General features: G+C 45.0%; 3 protein-coding genes across 3 annotated transcripts; 1 reads left to right on the top strand and 2 right to left on the bottom strand.

The window, feature by feature from the left end:
* Positions 1–366: 366 nt before the first annotated feature.
* LOC308163513 (small ribosomal subunit protein uS9-like) lies at positions 367–14,836 on the bottom strand (the record flags this gene model as incomplete). The annotated part of the gene is made up of 6 exons (XM_080537689.1): positions 367–544; positions 836–883; positions 1,023–1,119; positions 10,753–10,854; positions 12,679–12,808; positions 14,814–14,836. 6 exons carry the CDS (start codon positions 14,834–14,836, stop codon positions 399–401), a joined length of 546 nt encoding a protein of 181 aa, XP_080393815.1. The 3' UTR covers positions 367–398.
* A 2,629-nt stretch (positions 14,837–17,465) lies between these two features.
* Positions 17,466–19,573, top strand: LOC308163228 (kelch repeat and BTB domain-containing protein 4-like; the record flags this gene model as incomplete). The annotated part of the gene is made up of 4 exons (XM_080537407.1): positions 17,466–17,924; positions 18,168–18,309; positions 18,460–18,566; positions 18,707–19,573. The coding sequence occupies 4 exons, from the start codon at positions 17,466–17,468 to the stop codon at positions 19,571–19,573; spliced, it is 1,575 nt and encodes a 524-aa protein (XP_080393533.1).
* Positions 19,574–25,929: 6,356 nt separating this feature from the next.
* On the bottom strand, positions 25,930–26,964 carry LOC308164368 (fibronectin type III domain-containing protein 11-like; the record flags this gene model as incomplete). Its single annotated transcript, XM_080538472.1, has 1 exon — positions 25,930–26,964. One exon carries the CDS (start codon positions 26,962–26,964, stop codon positions 25,930–25,932), a length of 1,035 nt encoding a protein of 344 aa, XP_080394598.1.
* Between the last annotated feature and the right edge of the window lie 766 nt (positions 26,965–27,730).

The raw sequence follows: 27,730 nt of genomic DNA on the forward strand, positions 1-27,730 counted from the left end.
CATATGAGACACCAGACTAGGTGAGAAGAAGCAAGGTGGTGTTGACAACTTAACAAGCCCGTTCAGTCTGCCAATGGTTTTCATGTGGTGCTGTAGATCAGTTCAGAAATGTTAAATCCATACCAATTTAAAACAGACATGAGTACTAACAAGAAGCAGCATGCGAATATTAATCTGACATGTAATAACCAATCTTAGGACATGGTGAATGGCTTTGATTCAATTAACAGGATCTAAATAATGATTACCAAATCAAATTCCACAAGTACGTCAAACAGGAAACAAATGAGATTCAGAACTATGGAATAAAGCATTCAAGTACTTCATTGTTCAAGAAAAACAAGACAGGATCTTTTCTTTTTTCCCTCGACTTTATTGTATGAAAATGTACAGAGAGATTAACGGTAAGACTTCTGGTAGCGGGCACGGGCTCCAGGTCCACCGAACTTCTTGGACTCGCACCGACGGGGGTCAGCCACCAACAGGGTCCTGTCGTACTGGATCAGGATGTCCTTGATCTCCTTCTTGGAGGCCTCGTCCACGTCTGGAGGAACAAGAGTCAGATTAACTACTACTATTGAACAACTACTACTAACTACTACTACTACTGAACAATGTCATCTATTGACGAGAAATCCATACATCATAAACCACCCTCCCACCCCCCACCGAGAATCAGTGGCGCATGGCTCATGTAACATTAGTACGGTAATAGCAATTGCAAAAATTCTAAATCAACAACCACCACAATTAAACATTGCAAGGTACCCCAAACACATTCTGAATCTGTAATGCTAAAGTGAATCTAGTAACAGAGTCAAATGACGATGCTTACACTTCTGGTAGTATGCGACCAGGGCTTTGGAGATGGACTGACGGATAGCTGCAGGGAGGAGATGAGAACAGGGCAAGATTAGACAGAACACCAAAATAACCTATGAAAGTAACATTAAAGTAACCACCTGACATCCTGAGTGGACAGTCAGAACACGGCCAGCCAGGGAATGAGGGGATCTGCTCACCGTAGATCTGCGCTACGTGTCCACCGCCCTTCACCCTGACTCTGATGTCCACCCCAGCGAAACGCTCCTTGCCCAACAGCAGCACAGGCTCCAGCAGCTAGGGGAGACAGACACACTGGTTAACAAACACACAACCAGTATAACCAAGATTACGTCAGCACTACGTCTCCTAAAGACACCCGCGTTCCCCTCTACTGTGTCCCTAATAACTTCTATTGCCCCCTTGTACTGTTTCTCTGTTCCTCCAGTATTAAAAAAAACAAAAAAAACAACAACTAGGTTTTAGAAGAAGGTGATAGAAGGTTTTTCCTTCTATCAGTGGCCCCGGGCCTGAGCTGGATTACTCTTCCTGCCACGAATGGTGGACTGATGATTCACTTGCTTAGTATTCAAATGTATTGATTGTAAGTCGCTTTGGAATAAGGCGTCTGCTAAATGGCAAAAATGTAAATGTAGATTATTTCAAACTTTACATTACAGGATATTTGGAAGGGACTGAGTCAGACGATGGAGAATCTATTTCAATTGGAAGAACGATCAGTCGACCTTCCTCAACTGTTAGGAACACGACTCCTCACATCCTCCACTCACATTGTCCTCTAAAAGCATTGGTAGAGAATATGTAAGAGGAGGAACCTGGACCACCGTCTCCAATGCAGTTTCAGTAGGAATACGAGTGGAGGATAGAGAGGACACAGGGAGTCTTGTAACCATTAATAGAGGGGAAAAGCTATTGGTTTAGGTTTACGATGCGGTAGTGGTGGTCTAGTGCAGAGGTTCCCAAACTTTTTTGAACCAAGGCACCCCTGAAGCTTTCCCCCTTCTCCAAGGCACCCCTGAAGCTTTCCCCCTTCTCCAAGGCACCCCAACTCTACGAAGATTTAAAAAATGCCTCGGAGCTTAAACTAAAAACAATACACGATGAATTGGTTTGAAAATGTGTGTTTATATATAATACATAAGTATTGCCCCAATGAATTTTAACAAGATAATAAAAGTCATAAATGAACTGTAATGGATGGGCAAGAATGCATAGGTCAGTCAAACTATCGCTAAATTAAATAAAATTGTGGCCCTCAAGGATTGTACAACAATATAGGAGGAGACTCAGAGGGAATTCTTCACACAAATAAAATATCAAAGGCCTGTATAATCAATCAATGGAACAATGCTTTTTTTTGGGCTTAAAATAATGCCATAAAATGTAATTCTCATTTCAATGCTCATTCTGAGATTATTATTTCACATCTGAACCAAACGGGTAACTCACAACTATAATAATTTAACAATAATAATCATGACAGAATTGTAAAAATTGAGAGAAATACAAAACAAAGAAATATGTTGTGCGCATTAGTGGGACATTTGGGAGCAGAGTCTCTTTATGCGGGGAGAGATAGTGGACAGCGCGACACGCAGGTCCTGTTCCACTGACAGTCGGGTGCGTGTCTTGTTCTTGACGTATGCTAGAGAAGAAAAAGCCAGCTCGCACAAGTAGGAGGTTGGGAAGGGTAAAAGCACCTTGATGGCGCTCTCTGAGAGAGATGGATATTCATGTCCCACAAGCAGTCAAAACCTATCCAAACCTAGCTCACCATGTTTGAGCTTCAGTGTGCGGTCCATAATGAGCTCTGCCAGTTCATCTTGAGCTTTGCTGCTCAAACTAGCGGCTGATGCTGATGAGAGGGGGTTGAACGGATCCCGGAGCCAGTCGAAGTCTTCGTTCATTGGAGGGAAATAGGACTCAAATCTCGCCTCCAGCATACGTAGGTGCGCAGCGATCAGATTCAAGGAAGACGCTGACTTGTGTGCTGCGTCATTGGCCGTCAACGTAAACATTTCAATGTTTTTCTTGGCCACCCCGTCTTGCCACCGTCTCAATTTGGATCGGAATCCGTTCAGTTTGTCTGTCGCTGTCAGGATATTCTCAGCCTTCCCTTGCATTTTTATGTTGAGGTCATTAAGGTGGCTGAAAATATCTGCCAGATAAGCAAGCTTAATCCACCACGATTCATCTTCCAATTGTTCTTTGTATGGCAAGTCGTGCTCACTGACAAAAGTTATCAGTTCATCTCGGAGCTCATAGACACGGGATAACACCTTGCCCCGCGACAGCCAGCGGACCTTTTCAATCAATCAATCAATCAATCAATCAAAACCTCTGTGTGTAATAAGAGCCCCTCATGCTCGGACCCCATCTCATTGCACAATGTGCTGAACAGCCGTGACTTCAGCGGGCGTGATTTTACATAATTAACCATTTTCACCGCTTGGTCCAAGACTTCAGTGAGGAGTAGTTAGTTAGTAACTAGTAGGCCTAGTTAGTAAATTAATATCTTTCAAATCTGAGAAATATATATTTTATTTGCTTATGAACTCCATTGCACATGTAATAAACAAACGTTTATTAATGTATTATTATTATAATTGTATAGGATTCTTAATAGGACTAGATGTTAAAATCCCTAAATAATTAGCACAACAATTGACTGAGTGGAGTTGGAGATGTCCTCTTGGGTGGAGTGGAATTTGGCAATGATCACGTGGTGCTGTCATGCCAAATCGTGTGCACTGCCAAATCGTGTGCACGCGTCACGACCTAACGCGTCACGACCAGCTGGCACGCGTCACGACCAGCTGGCGACTGTGACGCGTCAGTCTAGTGTTTTTGAAACCTCCGTTTAGCGAAAAGCTTTAATTTGGCTCTACAAGTGTTAATATGTCATTTTATGAAGTTTTAATATGTTTTCAGGCGAGAAAGTAACCATATATATTCACAAAATGTATCCGGTTTATCAAAATAACCCTTATATCTATCTGATCTGACGGTTTTTTTCACAACGTTATTACTTGTCACTTTAAGCCCAGGAGGGAGTTAGCGATTAGCGATGTTTAGCTTAGCTTAGTTTAACAGAAGTATCTTCACTTTTAACATGACTTCCCGTGGTCGTAGAGGGCTGGTCGACGGCTTAAAATGACCGTGTAGACCTGTAGACCTTATCCAGCTATAGTCTTGTGTTTCTACCCCGGGCATAGCCGGTGTTATTCACGGACAAACACTCCTGTTAGAGTGGTTCTAGTACACTGGACATAGGTAACACATAGAGAGGCTTGGTGGTCTGATCAGCAGATCATTTTCTCATAAAGTTGCAAACGCAACTCAGCAATTCAACTTAATTAAAAAAATGCGCGTTTCGTTCAAGATCCATTAGAGTAGGACATGTACAGTTATGATAACTACAGTCATATGTAACTTTTGGACTAGTATAGTAGTTGATATTGTAATAAAACGTGCCAATGTCAGACGATGAACAAACACACCACGAGTCCACACTGATTCAGAAAACAGAATAAACTTTATATATAAATACACAACACTTCAGGGGGCTAACGTTTGCAAAAGAACTGTACAGGTTACAATCAGGTATATAATAATAGTTAGGGAGTAACATATCATTCACAAATTCAACAATAATAGAACAGATAAATACACAGATAGCCCTGCTACGTCCTCCGTGAGGGCCCGTTCCCCTGTACATAAGTCCCTGTCCAGCCTTGCTACATCCTCCGTGAGGACCACCTCTACCACATCCTCCATGAGGACCACCTCCACCACATCCTCAGAGAGGACCACCTCTACCACATCCTCCGTGAGGACCACCTCTACCTCCTCCGTGAGGACCACCTCTACCTCAGGCTACTGCAAGTATGAGCCACAATTACATCATTGTTATTTTTAAATGTTCATATTGATTGTTTCATTACTAATACATTAAATGTATGCTCATTCATTCACACAGCACCAAGATGTTTTGGACAAAATTACATCTGGACAGTTACCTTTCATCCCCATCCACCCAGTACACTGGTAAGTCACATTGAATAGGGATTATTTAGAAATGTGTTTACTCCCAAAATGTTATTTTGACTGTACATATCTGTGCTTGTTTGTGTGTTTACACTAACAAGATGGTTATTGCTTACCTCAACAGGAGAGCTGATTGGTGTGATGTTACCTAACCCCCCAGATGTTACCCACCACCAACCCTCCAGATGTTACCCCCAACCCTCCAGATGTTATCCCCTAACCTCCCAGATGTTACCCCAACCCTCCACCACCACCTCAGACACACCACCACCACCTCAGACACACCACCACCACCTCAGACACACCACCACCACCACCTCAGACACACCACTACCACCACCACCTCAGACACACCACCACCACCTCAGACACACCACCAGGATGTGGTAGAGGTGGTCCTCACGGAGGATGTAGCAGGGCTGGACAGGGACTTATGTACAGGGGAACGGGCCCTCACGGAGGACGTAGCAGGGCTATCTGTGTATTTATCTGTTCTATTATTGTTGAATTTGTGAATGATATGTTACTCCCTAACTATTATTATATACCTGATTGTAACCTGTACAGTTCTTTTGCAAACGTTAGCCCCCTGAAGTGTTGTGTATTTATATATAAAGTTTATTCTGTTTTCTGAATCAGTGTGGACTCGTGGTGTGTTTGTTCATCGTCTGACATTGGCACGTTTTATTACAATATCAACTACTATACTAGTCCAAAAGTTACATATGACTGTAGTTATCATAACTGTACATGTCCTACTCTAATGGATCTTGAACGAAACGCGCATTTTTTAAATTAAGTTGAATTGCTGAGTTGCGTTTGCAACTTTATGAGAAAATGATCTGCTGATCAGACCACCAAGCCTCTCTATGTGTTACCTATGTCCAGTGTACTAGAACCACTCTAACAGGAGTGTTTGTCCGTGAATAACACCGGCTATGCCCGGTGTAGAAACACAAGACTATAGCTGGATAAGGTCTACAGGTCTACACGGTCATTTTAAGCCGTCGACCAGCCCTCTACGACCACGGGAAGTCATGTTAAAAGTGAAGATACTTCTGTTAAACTAAGCTAAGCTAAACATCGCTAATCGCTAACTCCCTCCTGGGCTTAAAGTGACAAGTAATAACGTTGTGAAAAAAACCGTCAGATCAGATAGATATAAGGGTTATTTTGATAAACCGGATACATTTTGTGAATATATATGGTTACTTTCTCGCCTGAAAACATATTAAAACTTCATAAAATCAAATAAAATTACATATTAACACTTGTAGAGCCAAATTAAAGCTTTTCGCTAAACGGAGGTTTCAAAAACACTAGACTGACGCGTCACAGTCGCCAGCTGGTCGTGACGCGTGCCAGCTGGTCGTGACGCGTTAGGTCGTGACGCGTGCACACGATTTGGCAGTGCACACGATTTGGCATGACAGTGCCACCAGTACGACACATCTTCAGTTGTGGTCCCCGACCTCATTGGGTGTTTCGGCCATTTATCACAAGACACCCTCTGCCGAGGTTGGCCCACCACAGGCTGATCAGGCCTGGGTGTGTGTCGCACGGTGGCACCACGTGGTCATTTGGGAGCCCATGTTGGGTCCCTACATTTCAGCCACAGCCAGTGACTGCTCCGTTCTGCTGCAGTGGACAGTTCTTTAATTGCCTTCCGTTGGGCCTGTCCTCTGATCCCTACTGCCCTCAGGAGCCTTGTGGTGGAGCTGGCTACAAAGCCTCTGCAGCCCACCTCCACTGGCCACACCTTCACGTTCCAGCCCCGCCCCTCTGCTTCGACTGCTAAGTTGGCATACCGCAGCCTCTTCCGTTCGAATGCCTCATCGATGGCCTCCTCCCATGGGACCGTCAGTTCTACGATGAAGACACGGCGGCAGGACTTGGACCAGAGGACTAGGTCTGGGCGCAGGTTGGTCGCTGCAATTTCGGGTGGGAAGGTGAGCCTCTGGCTGAGGTCTACCCGCATTTCCCAATCCCGGGCTGCGTTCAGTGGGCCTGAGTCTGGAGGTGATGGCTTGGTCCGCTGTTTCTCCCCTTCCCGGATGAAGATTGTTTTCCGTGGAAAGGTAGTCTGGGCATTTAGAGGCATGGCGTTGGTGGTTACCCTCTTGTGCTCAAGTTCGGCAGCCAAGCACTTTAGCACTTGGTTGTGGCGCCAGGTGTATCTTCCTTGAGTTAGACTGGTCTTGCAACCCACCAAGATGTGTTTGAGGCTTGCTGGGGCTGCACACTGGAGACAGGCTGGGTCCTCTCCATACCAGAGATGTAGGTTGGTAGGAGAGGGCAGGACATCATATGTGGCTCTGATGATGAAACTTAGCCTATTAGACTCCATGCTCCACAGCTCGTTCCATGTGATTTTCCTCCTCTCCACGCTCTCCCACTTCATCCAGCGGCCTTGCTGGGCTTGGGAGACTGCCTTGGCGCACCTGGCTGCTTCCTCCTGGTGGCGCACCTCCTCAACCACCATCTTCCGCCGTTCGGTTGGAGTAGCCTTTTGCCATGTGGGTGTTGTTGTTTCCAAACCAAGGCCCCCTCTGCCATGTTGGACATGCCCCACTATATCCCGGTGTCTGAGGGCGGTCTTTGCCACCGCAACTGCTGCAGATGGCTTCCATTTCCTCCCCGTTGCTAGGATCGGAGCAGCACCTCTGACGAATGGATCCCGGGATTCTGTGAGAGTCATTTCCAGCCTTGATTTGGCACATTTGTACTCCTCCACCAGGCTTGAGATTGGTAGGGAGAGGGCTCCGTTGCCATACAGGCCTATGCTGCTAAGGCCTCTCGGCAGTCCAAGCCACTTCCTCACTTGTGCATTCACCAGTCTCTCCAGCCGGTTGGCATGGGATAGTGTGACCTCGTAGATGGAAATTGGCCACATGAGACGGGGCAGCAGCCCAAACTGAAAGCACCACAGCTTCAGCTTCCCAGGGAGAGCAGTGTTGTTGATCTGCTTGAGGCCACTGATTGTATCCTGCCTGAGTTGTTCCACCTGCTTCGAGTCTTTGAGTTCTGCGCTATACCAGCGGCCAAGGCTTTTGATAGGCTTCTCCAGAACTGTTGGTATTGGCTCGTTGTTGACGTGGAACCTCTCATTGGCGAGCTTGCCTTTGACAATGGAGATACTGCGGGACTTGCTGGGTTTAATCTCCATTCGTGCCCATTTGATGTTTCCCTGGAGTTTATCCAGCAGGCGTTTGGTGCATGCGTTTGTTGTTGTTATTGTCGTCATGTCATCCATGTACGCCCTGATTGGAGGAAGACGCAGCCCGCTCTTCAACCGTTCCCCTCCAACGACCCATCGGGATGCTCGAATAATGAGCTCCATTGCCATGGTAAACGCCAGTGGAGAGATGGTGCAGCCCGCCATTATGCCTATCTCGAGGTGCTGCCATGCAGTTGTACTGGCTTGTGCTGTAACACAAAACTGGAGGTCCTGGAAGTAGGCTTTGACCAGCCTTGTGATGCCCTCTGGGACTTGGAAGAAGTTGAACGCTGTCCACAAAATCTCATGAGGCACTGACCCGAAGGCATTGGCAAGATCTAAGAAAACCACATGCAGGTCTTTTTTCTCCTTCTTGGCCGTTTGTACCTGGTGCCAGATAACATTTGTGTGTTCCAGGCATCCAGAGAATCCACTTATCCCTGCCTTCTGCACTGAGGTGTCGACAAAGTTGTTCTTCTGCAAGAATACTGAGAGCCTCTGGGCCACAACACTGAAGAAAATCTTTCCTTCCACATTCAGTAGACTGATCTGGCGGAACTGGTCGATGGTTGAGGAATTCTTCTCTTTGGGAATCAGGATCCCTCCTGCCCTTCGCCATGCCTTTGGTATGATTCCCTTTTCCCATGCCACTTTCATTAGCTTCCAGAGGTATTTCAAGACGCCTGGACTGTTCTTATATAGCCTGTATGGAACGCCGTTGGGCCCAGGGGCTGAGGCTGTTCTTGCCCGTTTTACTGTGCTCTCAACTTCGCTCCATGTAGGGGGCCTTGTTTCCATCTGGTGCTCAGGTGGTTGGATTGGTGGCATGTCATCCGGAATGCTGGCTGGCACATGCCTCTGGTTGTCGGAGTAGGTCTTCCTCAGGTGCTCCTCTAGTTCCCTTATGGGTACTTTGAGGGTACCCGTTTTCTCCTTGACAAAGAGGTCTTTGACGAACTTGTAGGGATCTCTGTAGAAGGCAGTCCTCGTTCGCTCTTTCTTCTTGTGTTGCTTTCTCAAGCATTCTGCTCTTCGCAGTGTTGCAAGACGCTGCTTGATGTCGGCCTGTAGTGCCTCAAGTCCTTTCCTTTCCACTTCTGTGGCCTTCTTCCACTGTTTTCTCAGGCACCTTCTTTCTTTCACAAGTCTTTCAATCTCTTGTTGTCTCCTGGACTTGAGATGGGCTGATGGTTCCTTCTGTGTCCCATGGTTCTTACTTTTCACCCCAAATCTCTCTGCTCCATAGCTGTAAATGATCTCTCCAATCTTGTCCAGCTTTCTTTCCACGCCCCCTTTCAGACCTTCTAGAAGATGGACAAGGTCTGTGTCAGTGTTTTCCCACTCCTTTTTCTGGCAGGCTTTAGGCCACAAGATTTGAGGCTTCCGTCCATTCATCTTCCTCTCTACTGCTGTCTGTGGCTGGATAGGCTCTGGACTCATGTCCGTTGATGGATCTGTGCTTGGTTGAGCTTCGTCTGGGGTTCTGATACCCTGTGGACTGTGGTGAATATCCTGCCACTGGGCTTCACTCGACTGATTTGCCCTACCTCTGAGGAAGTAGTGGTCAATGCGAGGCACCTCGCTAAGCTCTCTTAGGCACTTTTTCCTGCCCTGGTGGATCTTGAGACCCTTCTCTGATGTTATCTTTTTCCAGCCACAGATGCAGCTTTGTAGCTTGTGTCCTGCCAGTGTTGTTACTCCGTCAACTACCGTGCTGATCATTTGATTCGTTGTCATTTCCGTTCCAGGGTCTGTTACCGTGTGATCCGCCGTTGAGTCATCTTCCGCCCCCGCTCTCGCAGACTCTAGGGGTGTTTTTCCTTTTGAACTTTTCGTAGCCATAGTTGGGTGGAACCAAGTCACTGTGTAGTGAAAGGCTCCTGCCAACACGGGTAGCTAACCCATGCCAGCCCCGTTGGGGTCTGTTCCCTCCTGTCAGCTGTCTCTTCAAGCCGTCACCAGGTCTTTTCCAGGTTGTCAGCTGCCCTTTCGCAGCGGTCACTGGTTTTGACGCCAGACATCAGGATTCTTAATAGGACTAGATGTTAAAATCCCTAAATAATTAGCACAACAATTTTCTGAGTGGAGTTGGAGATGTCCTCTTGGGTGGAGTGGAATTTGGCAATGATCACGTGGTGCCACCAGTACGACACATCTTCAGTTGTGGTCCCCGACCTCATTGGGTGTTTCGGCCATTTATCACAAGACACCCTCTGCCGAGGTTGGCCCACCACAGGCTGATCAGGCCTGTGTGTGTGTCGCACGGTATATATATATAATTTTATTTTTTTACGAGCAGATTTGGCGGCACCCACTTTGGGAACCTCTGGTCTAGTGGATAGTGAGTTGGACTTGTGATCGGAAGGTTGTGAGTTCAAATCCCGCCTGTAACCACACCACTACTAGTGTGTAGCCCTTGAGTAAGGCACTTAGCCCTCAGTTACTCCAGGGGGAATGTCCCTGTGATTCGTAATTGTAAGTCGCTTTGGATTAAAAGTGTCTGGCTAAATGGCAAAATTATTATTCAAATTAAGATGCCTAGTTTGGGGGTCAGCGAAGGCAGAGAGAAGCATCACTCTGGTCATTTCTACATGTATCTAATGCCATCACACTGCAGACCTGCACAGCGGTTCCCCAGGACTCACCTTGTACTGGAGGGTGGCTGGCTCGATCATCTCGAGGGGTCTGCCGTTCACCTTGATCAGACCATTACCCCTCTTGCAATGGGCAACGGCTGTGGCGGTTTTCTGTAAAGATAAAGACACAAGAATGAACATTGATGTTCGGATGTGAAACCTCTATAAACAGGGATGCAAACTGGTGATGGCCAAAAAAGGTGACAAACATTTTCTTTGCCTGGAAAACAAAGAACATTTATGAATAGTGTTGACCTATTTTGAGGTAAAAACGGCTAAAAGGTGACAAGTTTGCACCCCTGCTATACAGCTGGCAGCACGTTTTAACCAACACAGATGCCAGAGGGACAACGATGCTGATCTAAGTCGTGATTGCAACAACCCAGCTACCAGCTAACACACTAACTATAAACTAGTAACCTAAAGCAGTTATTTACATCCCATGACACGACTAGGTAAAGACAGTTTGACAGCAGTTAGTCCTTCATTCTAGAACCATTATCCTTCATTCTAGAACCATTATCCTTCATTCTAGAACCATTATCCTTCATTCTAGAACCATTATCCTTCATTCTAGAACCATTATCCTTCATTCTAGAACCATTATCCTTCATTCTAGGTGATTCCGTCAATACGTGACAGAATTTCACAAATTACAGCTTTACAACTTTAGGCAATTAGAGCAAACCGTGGTGTTCTAGAGGCCTGGTGTTGGAGCTCGCTGGCTCCTCCTGTGGTCTCTACAGGGTCAGTGGAGGTGGAGCCCCCTGGAGGTGGCGGTGAAGCCCCCTACGCCTCCTGTGGTCTCCTTTTTTTTTTTTTTTTTGTGATTTTATCCCTTTTTCACCCAATTTGGTATCCAATTGAACCCAACCTAGCATCCAATTATCCCCTGCCTATTGCGTAGGATCCGCCGCACGACCCCGTGGCCGGCAGCCCCAGAGGAGATCGCCAGGCAGACTAGCTGACTGGCTCCTCGAGCCCAGCACCGTTATTCCGGCACCCCGGGGGCTCGCTCTTCCTGGCCACTGTGGACCAAACATAAAACATATAATATATAACATAGAACATAGAACATAGAACATAGAACAGGCCCTTACAGAAACTGCCCTTACAATGCGTTGAGTATCATCATTTGTGACACGTTCTAGTGTTTTGGTCCGCATTTTGGCTTGACGAGCGAGTTTGGCTTGTGTTGTGATTCTCAACAACGTTGAAATGTATTTCCATGTTTAAAAAAATAAATAAGTCAGAACATTTTGATTGGTTGCCGACATGTGGACCGGAACACTAGAGAGTGTCACATCTGAGGGATGAGACTGAGAGGAACCAGACATCCAGTTTAATTATTCAAGTCAAATGGAGTGAGTCAGAGTTTTATTCCATGCACAGCCACAAGGTTATGATGTTCCCTTGGGTGATTGATGTCTGAATTAAATTACCACGGCTGTCCATACCATCCCCTCTTATTAGAGATTTAAATGTTGCATGCATTTGTCAAGGATATTGTGTTCCAAAGTCAGACACTGATCTGATTATGATGTTTGGCATTCACTACCTCCCCTATTTCAGCAAGGAGAGAGCGTGTCTTATTACTATAACAGCGGCTCTCAGGCTAAAAAACAACAAGTACTCCAACCCTACTAATCATGGTGGATCAGGACAGCCCTTATGATTCATAATAGCGTCTGTATTCTGATACAGACGAAATCATTGGGTATTATCAAGTCATGCTGCACCACTACACATCTTTGTTGAAATTGACAAGGGAATTTTCCCGAAGCTCAATCAATGTTTGGCTGCAAAACCACATTCTTTTTTTCGACACTTCCAAAAAACCCAAAGTGATGCAGCGAAGCATTGTGGAAGCTCTGGAAAGCCTTGCAATTAGGTTGTACCTCCTCTTACTTTGAGGAAAAAAGAACAGGCCTCTACCTCTCCCAGGGCATGCCAGTGTGTGATGGGTCTGCGTGGATGGGCCAACATCTCGTTCCAGTGGTCCCGCCCCAGACCCTCAGCATCTGGGCCTGTCCGACAGACTCCGATCACCTCGTTGCGGCCCACGCTGTGGGGGTCAGGAACACGAGGTTCGCCTTTTTCATAACCGCGAGCGCCTCCCGACACACACTGGCCAGGGGAGGCTGGTTCATTAGGTGCAATTGGGCAATGCCCCACCAAAGGGAGAAGAGAGAGATTTTTTTTCTATGACTTCTAGACAGTGTTGCTTCTGAATATCATAGTCCAATCAGCTAGTGTTCTGTGGAGTATATCATAGTCCAATCAGCTAGTGTTCTGTGGAGTATGTTCCAATCAGCTTCAAGTCCCGCCCCTTTCGGGGCAACTTTCAGTCTACTCGAAGTTGCACTAGGCTGTTCTCGTAGACTTGCATGTAAAATCTATTTTGGTAACTTCAGGCCATTCGGTCAATTGTCTATGGGGTTTTGGGACATGCACCGAAAGGGGCGGGACTTGAAGCTGATTGGAACATACTCCACAGAACACTAGCTGATTGGACTATGATATACGCCACAGAACACTAGCTGATTGGACTATGATATTCAGAAGCAACACTGTCTAGAAGTCATAGAAAAAAAATCTCTCTCTTCTCCCTTTGGTGGGGAGCCAGCCTCCCCTGCTTGAGGATATTACAACTGGACCTATTACCGAAGTCAAACTTCGTTTGTGGTCGCAATCTCCGCGCAATCTCCGCGCAATCTCCGCGGCTGTTAGGCTGCTACTGTTGGTGTTTTGCGAAGCCAGAATACACAAACTCGACCTGAAGGTAAGAGAGTTAGCTAAGATAAAAGCTACTTCAAACATTTAGTAATATCGTCAGCATGGTACGTTTTCTATTGTCGTCTTTTAGCTTGTTTGTTTATGTATTCAGCACACGCACACACACACACACACACACACACACACACACACACACACACACGCACACACACACGCACACACACACACACACACACACACACACACACACACACACTCACACTCACACACTCACTAGAGGGGATGAAGAGGTCTGTACAGGGGGGTAGGGGGGATGAAGAGGTCTGTACAGGGGGGTAGAGGGGATACAGAGGTCTGTACAGGGGGGTAGAGGGGATGAAGAGGTCTGTACAGGGGGGTAGAGGGGATGGAGAGGTCTGTACAGGGGGGGTAGAGGGGATGGAGAGGTCTGTACAGGGGGGTAGGGGGGATGAGGAGGTATGTAGAGGTGGGTAGGGGGGATGAAGAGGTCTGTAGAGGTGGGTAGGGGGGATGAAGAGGTCTGTAGAGGTGGGTAGGGGGGATGAAGAGGTCTGTACAGGGGGGTAGAGGGGATGAAGAGGTCTGTACAGGGGGGTAGAGGGGATGAAGTGGTCTGTACAGGGGGGTAGAGGGGATGGAGAGGTCTGTACAGGGGGGTAGGGGGGATGAGGAGGTATGTACAGGGGGGTAGAGGGGATGAAGAGGTCTGTACAGGGGGGTAGAGGGGATGAAGAGGTCTGTACAGGGGGGGTAGAGGGGATGGAGAGGTCTGTACAGGGGGGTAGGGGGGATGAGGAGGTATGTACAGGGGGGTAGAGGGGATGAAGAGGTCTGTACAGGGGGGTAGGGGGGATGAGGAGGTATGTACAGGGGGGTAGAGGGGATGAAGAGGTCTGTACAGGGGGGTAGGGGGGATGAGGAGGTATGTACAGGGGGGTAGAGGGGATGGAGAGGTCTGTACAGGGGGTAGAGGGGATGGAGAGGTCTGTAGAGGTGGGTAGAGGAGATGTAGAGGTGGGTAGAGGTGATGAAGAGGTCTGTAGAGGTGGGTAGAGGGGATGAAGAGGTCTGTACAGGGGGGTAGAGGGGATGGCGAGGTCTGTACAGGGGGGTAGAGCTATTCTCATGCTAAAATCGACTGTAAATCCAGATTTTAAAGTTGATATTCTTCCCCGTGGAGCATGCCCCCATAACCTGTGCCCCACCCAAAATGTTTAGCACCAGCCGCCACTGACACTGGCTTGCCTTTTACCTCAACAAATAAATAATTGTTTGTCCATTTGTCTTGGAAAGTGCGACATTCTGCATCTAACTTTCTTTTCTTGACAGTCACCATGTTTGCATTCTGATTACTTTCTGAATGAAGCGATGACAGGAGATTATCACGCAATGACACATTACGTTACGCACGTGACCATGAACGTGACACAGACAGATAGACAGCTGTCCGTCACTGACCCTTTTATTTTTATTATAAAAACGTGTTTTATAGGAAAAATAATCGCTCGCTGGAGATTTTTTTTAATGTTGTATTTCTAATGTTGCTTTTGTTTATTTTTATTAATTGCCTCGTAGGCCGGATCAAACGGTCTCGTGTTTATTTAAATACTGTTGCTCCGGCAACATCATCCTTCTTCTATAAAGGCTGAGTGAGCGGAACGCTCGGCCCACTTGAGACTCAGAGACAGAGAGAGAGAGAGTTTATCACAACAACACCACTTTAACACGACTTTGGATATATTCACCATCACGAGTTTGCTGTTTGAGAAGTTTGCTGTTTGAGAAGTGCAACGACAACTTGGTAAGTAATTACATTTATTTGCTTAATCAAAAACGTTGATGAAAGAAATGGTAGCTATATGCTATATTGAAATATATTAATACATTCACCAACGATTAGCTGTTTCATTGTCACAGTACGTTGGTAACTTAAAATGAACTAAATAGTTAGTATTACTTAGTTAGCCGGCGCTAGCTAGCTAAGTTACCTATAGTGCTAGCTAGGTCAGTTAGCTATAGAATTCAAAGTAAATAAAATTTGATTTGATTTGATTTGAATTCGCGCCAGAGCGTTCATGTGACTGCGTCTCGTGCAACGTCAAAAAGGGACCAAGTCATTTGATTGGACAAGAGGCATTCCATGAGTGCTGATCAGATTTCCTGAGCCTAATTACGAACGCAGCCACGATTATCTCAGTTTTGAAATGATCTCTGGTAGCATAAATGTGCTGAATTGATAATATGCCCTTTTGTGTTTTCATGTATAAACATGCAGGGATGTTCAAAGTATTTTACTCCAGGTATCTGACCACCTGTAGTGACATACTGGAAATTGTTTTTATTTCAGTGAAGTCGGTCTACACAGATCGTCACAAAAACGTTCACTTTCACCAGCCAGAGACAGAGAGAGAGTTCAGAGAGTTCAGGTTCAGGTAAGACATTACCGATTTGAGTGTGTGTGTGTGTGTGTGTGTGTGTGTGTGTGTGTGTGTGTGTGTGTGTGTGTGTGTGTGTGTGTGTGTGTGTGTGTGTGTGTGTGTGTGTGTGTATATATATGTGTGTGTGTGTGTGTGTGTGTGTGTGTGTGTGTGTGTGTGTGTGTGTGTGTGTGTGTGTGTGTGCGTGTGTGTGTGCGTGTGCGTGTGCGTGTGCGTGTGCGTGTGCGTGTGCGTGTGTGTGCGTGTGCGTATGTGTGCGTGCGTGTGTGTCCAGCAAGAGATCACAGTAGAAGGCACAGGTGAGCTGTTGTACCAGTATGGGAACAATGAAGCAAACCCATGATATAGCATCCTGTAAATGTAGAGAAGACTGTAGAGAACAGTGAGTCCGCTATTACAGACTAAAATACCAAGGTTGTAATTACATGATTTTAATATACTGTAATCGGTTGTGAACTAAAGTGGGCCGGTCTGAGGCATGAAACTCCAGAGCTGAAAATGAGTCCCACTCCGACCCTGTAAGAGTGTATCCTCTTTATATTTAGGGATCTATTTAGGGATCTTGAAAAACCCATTCTCAGCCAGGTAGAGAAAGTGTATGTATGCAACCACTAGGTGTCACTCGGGTGCAGGCAATTAAATTGTCAGTGTGTCTAAAGAGGATTATCGAAGATGTGACAGCAGACGTGTCGTTTGGACCAATCACGATGCAGAACGCAGTCTCTCCGGCAACCTTTCAGTTGTCTCCTGGTCACGCGCACAGCAGGATGCAAGCATAAATGTTTTGATTTAATTTGGCTCAAGATTAACTCCATATAAGGATGCAAGCTGCCGTTAAATTCAACAACAGAAGGTGAGCTTCCCCGCAACTCGACGGTTGGACCTCGCGTTTAGTGTGAATAAAGTGAGTAAAAGGAGCAAACTAATAATATATATAGAGGAAGAACTAACAGGTACTAGGTAGATGCATTTGATGTAAACGGAGCACGTTAATATAAGTTACAAAAAGATCCTGTTTCTCATTGAACGACACGAACAACACAGCCTGTAGGGCTCAGAGCAGAGACAGAGAGCTCATTACCGGTATTACATTGCTAGCTAACTTCAACACAATGACTTCATGAATTTCATAATGTGCTTTTGTTTTCTGCATGCAACTGTTTGGCCTGTTACAGTGATAGGCTAGCTGTCATCATTCTGGCGATGGCCACCCACTGTGACCACGTATACATTTCAAAACAACTCTATTATTAGCTAGCTAGAGACATGTTTATCTTACTAAAGGCCCTTGCACACCAATGCGTTTTTTTCGGATGACGGATTTTAAAATATGCATGCGAAAACGCACGCATTGGTGTGCAAAGACCTTAACACGTTAGCTGCTTGCATCATTCTGAATGATCCTACATTCTGGAAAGTTCTGCTGCTTGCCTTTTTTTCTTCCGTAAACCCTCAATAATTCAATAACATCTAATCTCTGTCTGTTGTGTTCATGCATTATCCTCAGATCGCTAACCTACAGATGAGATGGAGTCCAGTGAGGATGGGCTCAGTGTGGGGGGCTCAGTGGGAGATGAGAACTACTTCATGGGATATACCTTTACCGATCGCTCCCACTCCAGCCGGGTGGTGAAGAGCATCGTGGACATTTGCCTAGAGGACAGACTGTTTGCTGATGTCAACATCACAGTGGATGGCAAGGAGTTCAACCTGCATCGCCTGGTGCTCTCAGCCCAGAGCAGCGTCTTCCGCTCTATGTTCACCTCCAATCTGAAGGAGGCACACAACCGCTGCATTGTACTCAAGGATGTCAGTGCATCAGTCTTCCAGTTGCTAGTCGACTACATTTATCATGGAACCATCAAACTGAGGGTGGAAGACCTCCAGGACACGTATGAAATGTCAGACATGTACCACTTAACTGCCCTGTTTGAGGAATGCTCACGCTTCCTCTCACGCACAGTGGAGGTCAAGAATTGCCTGCAGGTGATTGGCTGGTAGCGATAGTTTACACATCGTGTCATACAACAAATCATTGCATTTGAATGAATGAGTTTACCATTATGCTCTATGCCTTTTCATGTAATTAACATAATTAACCTAGATGTGAAATCTGTCAAAGTGTGTTACCCTATCACCTGTCTGCCGTCTTGTTGTGGTATACATTCATCAGCAGTGCAGCTTGTGGTGTTCAGTTATTCAGTTGATCACTCTTTCCTCCCTCTCCAGGTGATGTGGCTGGCAGACAGACACAGTGACCAGGAGCTGTACACTGTTGCTAAGCATTGTGCTAAAATCCATCTGGTTCAGCTGCATCAGACTGAAGAATTCCTCAACCTGCCCCTCTGCCTGCTCTTGGACATTTTAAAAGGTTTGTGATTCATCCAATAGGCTTCTCCTCCCACCTCAGCTGCATGCATACCAACAGTGTGTTCTATATGTCGACTGCTTGTCTTAATACTTGTGATCCAGCAGAGTCATGCTGTGATGTGTTCAGAAGTATTTACTTTGCTTGTTGCAGATGGCGTCCCGACCTCTCAGAACCCAACCGTGTCCATTCAGTCCTGGATAAATCACAACAGGGTGGAGAGAGAGGAATTCGCTAGTGTTCTTCAGGAGAGCCTAAAGGTAAATTCTATATGTTTTTTAAGTAAACACACAGCTGGCCTTCTTCCTTTGTGGTACCATAGATTAAAGAGATGTTCAGTAGTATTTCCATTTAGTGATTATTTTCTTTTGTCTCTAAATCCTCTCCCCTGGGCCAATAGGAAATTGGTGAAAATGTCCACATCTACCTGATAGGGAAGGAAGAGACACTGGAAGAGACACTGGCTGTGTCACTCCACTGCGATGAGGATGATGCCATCAGTGTGAGTGGCCAGAACAGCTTGTGTCATCAGATCACTGCAGCCTGTAAGCATGGAGGGGACCTGTACGTGGTTGGTGGCTCCATCCGCCGTCGCATGACGATGTGGAAGTGCAACATGCATACCATGGACTGGGAGCGCTGTGCCCCGCTGCCCAGAGACCGCCTTCATCACACCATGGTGTCAGTGTCCAACCAGGATACCATCTACTCCTTAGGGGGCAAAACCCTGTCGGACACATTGTCCAACGCTGTCACATACTACACTGTCAAGGACAACATGTGGACAGTGACCAGCCAACTGGACTCGGCTGTGTCTGGGGCGGCAGGGGTTAACCTGGGAGGGACCATCTACCTGCTGGGAGGGGAGGAACATGACATGGACTTCTTCACCAAACCCTCCCGCCACATCCAGTGCTTTGACACAGCCACTCAGAAGTGCCAGATTAAGCCCTACATGCTGCCGTTTGCTGGCTGCATGCACGCTACGGCCCACATGGACCTGATCTTTGTAGTGGCTGAGGGGGACTCCCTACTGTGCTACAACCCTCTGCTGGAAAGCTTCACGCGCCTGCGCTTCCCTGAGGTGTGGAGCTGGTTGCCCTCTCTCTGGAAGGTGGCCAGCTGCAATGGCTGCATATACGTCTTCAGGGACAAGTGCAAAAAGGGCGATGCTAACACGCTAAAGTTCAACCCTGCCACCTCTGTCGTCACTGTCATCAGGGGGATAAAAATTCCCCTCACAAACTGGCAGTTCATATTGGCCTGAACATTTCACTCATTGTTGCTGTTACGGTCTCCTCCCTCCACTGCTGTCTTGTTCTGATTGTGTTGCAGGATGGCAGTGGGGAGAGGAGGCCTGATTGGCTGATGTAGCACACCTGTGCCTATTTAGGGTGTGCGTTGGGGATCAGTCTCTCTCTCTCTCTCTCCATACAGGTTATGCTTTTTGACTCCTTTGTTAGTGGCAAACGTTTTGTTCCTTTGTTTACACCTTACAACATTCCACATTACAGATCACTCACCCACACCCTACACAACTGATAAACTGACTATCACATCCCATTTCTGATCAAACCTATTTAGTTGAAACTCCTGATAGGAGAAAGGCAACTCAACTTTGTCACATTAACCTTCTTAAAGCATACTATGCTCGTCCATCGGTTCAGGTTCCTGACTCTAAACCAGTCCTGTTGGTGGGTGGTGTGGAAAAGCCCAGTTTTCCTCCTGGCCTTGTGGTGGCAGCGCAGGAAGGGGAGGAAGGTGTAGCTGGTCCTGATGATTGTGTTTTGCTAGGCAGACTTAAAAACTCTGAGTCTCTTGCCAACCTAGATGTGTTGCTAGCTCACTTGCCTACATCGGAACATGTTGAGTTGGCCAATTTGATCTATGACTATTCCTCTTTGTTTGCTGACACGCCTTCCCGTACTCATCTGTTAGAACATGACATTGATGTTGGAGCTGCAGAGCCAATCCGGCAGCGCTTTTATCGTACTTCATTTGGAAAGCGTTGCCAGCTAGATAAGGAGATTCAGTATATGCTGGAGAATAACATCGCTGAGCCATCTTTGTCTAGTTGGGCTTCTCCATGTCTTTTGGTAAATAAGCCAGATGGTACGTTTAGATTTTGTACCGACTACCGGAAGGTGAATAGTGTCACAAAGCCGGATTCATATCCTCTTCCTAGAATGGAGGATTGTGTGGACCAAGTGGGGTCTGCTGCATTTGTCAGTAAGTTTGACCTGTTGAAGGGTTATTGGCAGGTGCCTTTGTCAGCTAGGGCGAGAGAAATCTCTGCTTTTATAACCCCGTCTGGGTTATATTCTTACGCAGTCATGAGTTTTGGATTGCGTAATGCCCCAGCCACCTTTCAACGTTTGATGAATCGTGTTGTTGCTGGTCTGGAGGGTTGCGCCGTCTATCTGGATGATGTGGTTATTTTTAGTGACACTTGGGAGCAACATCTGGCCCGTGTCCGTAGTCTTTTTGACCGTTTGGCTGAGGCTCGTCTAACTGTGAACTTAGCAAAGTGTGAGTTTGCTAAGGCTACAGTAACGTACCTTGGTAAAGTGGTTGGTCAGGGGCAAGTGCGTCCTGTGCGTGCTAAGGTCACCGCTATAGACCTCTATCCTGCCCCATCAACTAAGAAGGAACTCCAGCGTTTTCTTGGGTTGGTGGGGTATTATCGTGGGTTTTGTAGGAACTTTTCGACTGTAGTGGCCCCACTTACCAACTTGCTTAAGAATAGAGTAGTGTTTGAGTGGACGTCTCTTTGCCAAATGGCTTTTGATAATGTTAAGCAACTTTTGACATCCGATCCGGTTCTGGCTGCTCCTCGGCTTCAAGAACCTTTCTCCCTGCAGGTTGACGCCAGTAATGTGGGCGCTGGTGCTGTTTTGATGCAGGGGGATGATTCTGGGGTGGATCGGCCTGTTGCTTTTTTCTCTCGAAAATTTAATAGTTATCAGTTAAACTATGCGGTTATTGAGAAGGAGGCCCTTGCTCTTATTTGGGCTCTTATGTATTTTGAGGTGTATGTGGGTTCGGGGGTAGTACCATTGGTGGTCTTTACGGACCATAACCCTCTCACCTTTTTACGCTCTATGCAGTGCCCAAATCAGAGGATTATGCGGTGGTGCCTTTTCTTACAGGCGTTCCACCTGGACATCCGTCATATTAAGGGTTCGGAAAATGTGGTGGCGGATGCTTTGTCGCGGGCACCAATTGGTTGAACTGGTGGTCATGGTTTCCACATTTTTGATTTTTGATGTATTTTGAAGTTGTTTTGGGTCCTTTTTGGTCCCCAATTTTTATGGGGGGGGGTGTTACGGTCTCCTCCCTCCACTGCTGTCTTGTTCTGATTGTGTTGCAGGATGGCAGTGGGGAGAGGAGGCCTGATTGGCTGATGTAGCACACCTGTGCCTATTTAGGGTGTGCGTTGGGGATCAGTCTCTCTCTCTCTCTCTCCATACAGGTTATGCTTTTTGACTCCTTTGTTAGTGGCAAACGTTTTGTTCCTTTGTTTACACCTTACAACATTCCACATTACAGATCACTCACCCACACCCTACACAACTGATAAACTGACTATCACATCCCATTTCTAAATTACTTTTTGTTTTAGTTATTAATAAATAATCATTTATCTTTACCCTCGACTTGTCTCCCTATTTTGTCACTTACTCTGAGCCGGGTTAGTGACATTGCTGATTTCCATATTTCCCCAAACAGATATAATTTTAGTTATCATTGTGACAGTCATTGTTACTGGTCTACATAAGAAAAACAATATTGTGATTAGCACATAGCATAAAGGTGTTGTAGCTTATTGTGTCTAAAGATTAATGTAAAATCCTGTTTGATGATGGTCTATTTCTGCAGTTCATTTGAAACGTTACATTGACATAAATCAACATTTAAATCAATGTTTTCCATTAGAAGAAGAACTATTGTTCTTGCTTATACTTATTATTACTGCAAGTACACAAGAGTAACATTCTTTGGCTTTGGTTCACCAACATTGACATTGCAGCATTCAGATACAAAAAACACAATAATAACACAATAATAATTTAAAAAGTAACCCTACATTGATAATGTAGTAAAGTGATTGCTTTTACAGTGGCTTCAATAGTGCAAAAATGCTGTGCAGAGTACAATGATATGAAATGCAATATAATACAATACGGTACGGTAGTAAATTAGTCCAATGGTATACAAGTAGTCCAGTAGTGTGCAGTAGTTATAATACTGTAATATGTTACATTGTGTATTGTGGGTGGGGTTGGTTAGGGTGTGGCAGTCTTTTGTATTCTTCCAGTGTGTTTCTCCAGGAGCCTGCTTGGGGGATATAGCTGTTTGTCAGCCTCTGGGTTTTAGCCCCGAGGCTTGTATGTAGCACTACTAGTGGGAAGTGACAGTAGCTCACTACACTGCTACATGCAGGGTTCCTACAAGTTTCAACAAGTCAAATTTAAGACATTTTTAGACCTCTTTGAATATAATTTTAGACCTTGTCTCACGACACCATATGATAGCTTTTTGTCATCCTCGAGGTGATGAAATTAGGGATTTCCCTGCCATAGAGACAAAAAAGGAAGCGAATTGGCATTTTTGGGGTTCCAGCTTGATTAATTTCCACGTAAATAGATGTGTTCGGACTGATTTCCTTGCAGGATAAGCTCATCTCATTTTTAATACCTAGCACCTCATTTTTAGACCGAATAACTGAAGTTTAAGACCTTTTTAGACCTTGTAAATCGGATTGATGGATTTTAAACTTTAAGGTCTAAAATACCCTGTACATGGCAAAACAAGTAGTTAACTACTGAAAACACTACTCAGATTTTAATTTAGTTTAACTACCACCAACAAATGTAAGATAAACTAATAGTTGAGCTACATGTAGTGGAACTCCCCCCCAACACAGTACATTCCCCAAGTCAGCCATTGGAACATCAAACTCCCACCGTTTGCAATACTACGAGCCTCTCTGCCTCAAATCTCTTAAATGATGTACAACATCTACATAATAACTACTACATCTACTAATAATAACTGTATATACTTCTAACTACCGTACTGTTCTGCCCTACTGTACCTAGCTGTATCCTGTATCTATGTCTATCATTTTTTATTTAATATCATGTTTTATCACTATTTGCATTTCTGGTTAGGTGCTAAACTGCATTTCCTTGTCTGGTACTTGTACTCTGCAATAACAATAAAGTTTAAACTAATCTAATCTAATCTAATCTAATAGTTAATATTGGTTGGGAACAGCAGGTCGTCAAACTGTCCAACATTTACAAGCCCTAAAATACACGGTCGAAACATTGATCTTCTCTTCTTGTTTGACACATCAGTATCTTCACATCCCATTACAGTTTGACCGGTCAGGTTATTTCAATCTACTCGTCTGTCTGTCTGTCTATAATGTACAATGATTTGGGATTTTCATCCACCAAAAATACCTTTTATGAAATGTTTTTGTGTTCTTAACAAGTCTAATAGAAAAACATTAATCTTGTAAGGCAGTAAATTGAGCAATACATAGTTCTATTAGACAATGACATGTTTATTTCTTAAGCAGGATAAAGTCAGAGTAAACAGTAGTTGTTTGAAACTGCTGTTTATAATAGCAGCACAAAAATGTAGTTATTACAAAAATGTAATAACAGATTGTACCAGTGGCATGTCAGTTGTATAATCTCAGAACCCAGAATCTAATCCTGTGAGACTAGCTGTTGTATGACATTCTAATCTAGAATAAAACAGTTGGTGATCAAAAAGTGGAATTAATTAGAAATCATCATCACATGTGAACTTCCCCTAATACAATGACAACATAAACATTTGTTTTATGTTCCAGCCATTTGAGTGTCAGAACTAGCAGCTTGTAGGCCCATCTATAAAAAACAGAATTGCATACAGGTAAGTACCGGTAACATAATATTATGCAAAACAAAACAATTCAATCAATGACATCTATTTTGCGGGGGAGCAGGATGAAAATAGATGCAGAATGTATACAAAATGTACATGTCAACTAGGTTACAAAATTAAAATAACGTTTTTTTAAAATCTAAGAGGATTTAGATTAAGAAATGTGAAAATCCATTCCCAACTGCCTTGTAGAGTTGAGGCACATGCAGTGCCATCTTGAGGATAAACTGTGAATTACATGTTGATAATGTGACGGGTCAGTTGGTCGAGACTTTCTCCGATCCTTAGTCATGAAGGGTAAATCCTTCTGTGGTGTGTCTTTTTCCTCTTGTTTTCTCAACAGGGCTCATTCACACCAAATTGGCAACAACTGAAAGCAAATTCATTCATTATTGATATGAGAGTTTTTTTTGTCTAAGCCATCTTATAGATTGTCTCTGATTAGCCTTTAAATATTAGCATTTTCCATTTGGCAAGAGAAAGGCAATCCCTAATACACACTCGTTCTCTCCCACTCTCTTTCTCTCTCACACACCATCCCCATCTGATGCTGTAAACGGGTCAATGACGGATAAGGTTTTCAGAAGTGCACCCAAAGATGTGCAAATAGGACTAACATAGATTGTCATCATTCGGTACAACCATTATATTTCTATTTAACCAGATTTCTGGTTGTACCGAATTATTATTTTACTCTTCAAGTAAACAGTTAAAACAGGCACATGTTTAGCTACCTATGTGAGAACTTGAGCTTGAACTTAGCAATATAAGAATTCATATTAAATATATCTTTCTAAAATATTTAAACATTTCCAGTGTGTTTTAGCGGTTGTACCGAATGATGTGATATTTGAGGATATTCATTACGGGGAGCGGAAAAGAGCATTTATCAAACATTTAAGAGAGCTGGCTACTTTTCTTCTCACCCAGAGGGTCTGCTGCAGGGGTCTTAATGATGTAATATCCTGTCACATGATGATTATCAATTGATTTGATCCAAAATGGTGCCTTGAAATTGGTTGCTCCGAATGATATCAGTGAAATATTTTTTTTGTGACAAAAGTGATTTGAGGAAAGCAAACATTTCTACTTAAAAATCCTTAACCTTTTAGCAGTATATTGTTATAAACCCTTGTAAAACCATGCCAGAATGTTTATATAATAGTTGTAATATCATTTTAGATATTTTAATGGCACATTAGCTGGTTGCATTTGTGTTCGGACGGTTGTACCGAATGACTTTTTAACCCATTAAAGAGCTGAAAGTGCCTGATATTGTAAAAAAAATCACCATAAACTCTTTGTGTATTCAATAAAGGAGCGCAAATAGTGTTAGTTAACATAATGTATATATATATTAATTGTTAATTTTAGAAAATATTACATTCGGACACAAAATGTACATGTCACGTCATTGACCCAAACACAGTTTGTTAAGTTAAACATCAGACTGCTGGGTTTGTGAATAACAATCCCAAGCACACAGATGCAATACCACATGTCTTCCAATAGTGTGATTGTATCTACCAAGGATAAGCACATAACAACAAACACCATGCATAAATCAGACCTTATTCTCAAAACCATTCAAACCACCACTGCACTCAAATGTAAAAATCATGTTTTTTTAATTAAAATCATATCTTTTTTTAAACGTCTTTCATTTCATATAGCTAGGCATTAACGGCAGCAACACACTACCAGAGAAACAGCCTCCTCTTCCTCTCCCGGCTCTATGGTTTTGAGGATAAGGGTGTCATTCCAGTGACCGTAGACCTGGTCCAGGCCGTCTTCCCTCTTGACTGTGAACTTGTAGCACCTCTCAGGCAGCAGGTTCCCGATCAGAACAGAGTAGGCGGTACAGGTGACCGTTCCCAGATGGCTCCCTTCCTCTGCGTTGGCCGGCTGCAAGAGCTTGTAGCCGATCTCAAACTGCTCCCGCGGGTCCTGTGGCGCTTGCCCGACGACGAACCAATACAGCTTGGCGCTGGTGCTCAACGCCTCTGACTGGACCTTGTCAAACACCACGGGCGTCTTGACGGTCAGCAACAGCTGATACAGCTGCACGGTGCTGCGGCCACAGTCGGGGATGAGCCGGTGCTTGGGGTGCAGCTTGCCAGGCGCCACCCGGGAGTCAAAGTCCAGCAGGGCCTCGTTGAGCTGGGCCACCTTTCGTCGCAAGGGAGCGTCCTCCGGAGCGAGGGAGAACACGTCCGACCGGTCGCCTGTGGACTCCAGCATGGCCTCCAGCTCCTCCTTGCCTTTACAGATCAGCTCACAGAGCTCCTCCAAGAGGCTCAGCTGGATCTTCACCTGGCTGGTTCCAAGCTTCTTCATGCGTGCAAGCTTCCAAGGGTCTATGAGTTGAAAGAAGGTGGCGGGGGGCAAGTAGTTCTGCTGCTGCTGCTGCAGTTGTAGCTGCTGTTGCTGCAGGTCCTGAGCCAAGGATGGCTGGTCCTGCTGCTTGACCTCCAGGTAGAAGGAGCACTTCTGAAGGAGGTCCAGGCGGTTGATACGGGCCTTGAGGGCGCAGGGGGACAACTCGGTGGAGAGTAGCTGCAGGATCTGGTGGCGGGTGTCCATGAAGGTGGTCCATGAGTCGTTGGACACTTGGGGGTTGTCTCCTTTCTGGCCAATGCTACCACAGTGCGTCTTCATGGGGTGCTGCTGCTCACTGATGTCATTGCTTGGGCGGGTCACCTTTATTCTTTTCATGTTAACTGCAAAGTAATGCATACACTAAGTTGAATACCTCTGCATCCATTTTTCAAGCTAACTTTCTCCTCTCAGATAAGCCTGCATTTAATATAATAATATAATATGAATACACTTTATTTATATAGCACATTTTTAAAACATTGTTACAAAGTTACAAATGTACAGATAAAACAGATATAACAAAAATCTAAGTAGAAAACTGTAAAACACATTTAAAAGAATAAAGGCAGCTTCAATTGCAAAGGCTAGTCTACAAAAATGAGAGATTTAAAAGAAAATACAGATATTGCTATCCTAATGTCATCAGGCAGAAGTCTTCCAGAGTCTATGGGCCCTAATGGCAAAGGTACGGACACCTTTTGTCTTCAGTCCGGATCGGCCAGAAGGCCCTGCCTGAGGGGCTTAGGCTGCATTGAGGCTTAAAAGTTATCAGTAAAATCTTTAAATAAATTAACAGGTAACCAGTGTAGAGAGGCTAAAATTGGTGTGGTGTGGTCTCTTTTCCTAGTTTGGTTAAAAGCCTAGTTGCTGCATGCTGGGCCTGTGAGGAGAACGCTTTACTGAGGGAAGAATAGAGAGAGTTCTAATAATCTAGACAAGATGAGATGACTTTTTGAGATGACTTTTTCTAGATTGGCAAATGACAAGAAAGGCTGTATTTTGGAAATGTTTCTCAACTGATAAAAAAGATGACTGTACAACTGTTTTGAGTTTTGAGCTAAGACTGTTTTGCTGTTTTGCTACCGTGGAGGTAGGAGGACCA

The sequence above is a fragment of the Nansenia antarctica genome (genome assembly GCF_963989245.1).
Source record: "Nansenia antarctica genome assembly, chromosome: 8".
In the NCBI taxonomy this organism is placed as follows: Eukaryota; Metazoa; Chordata; class Actinopteri; order Argentiniformes; family Microstomatidae; genus Nansenia; species Nansenia antarctica.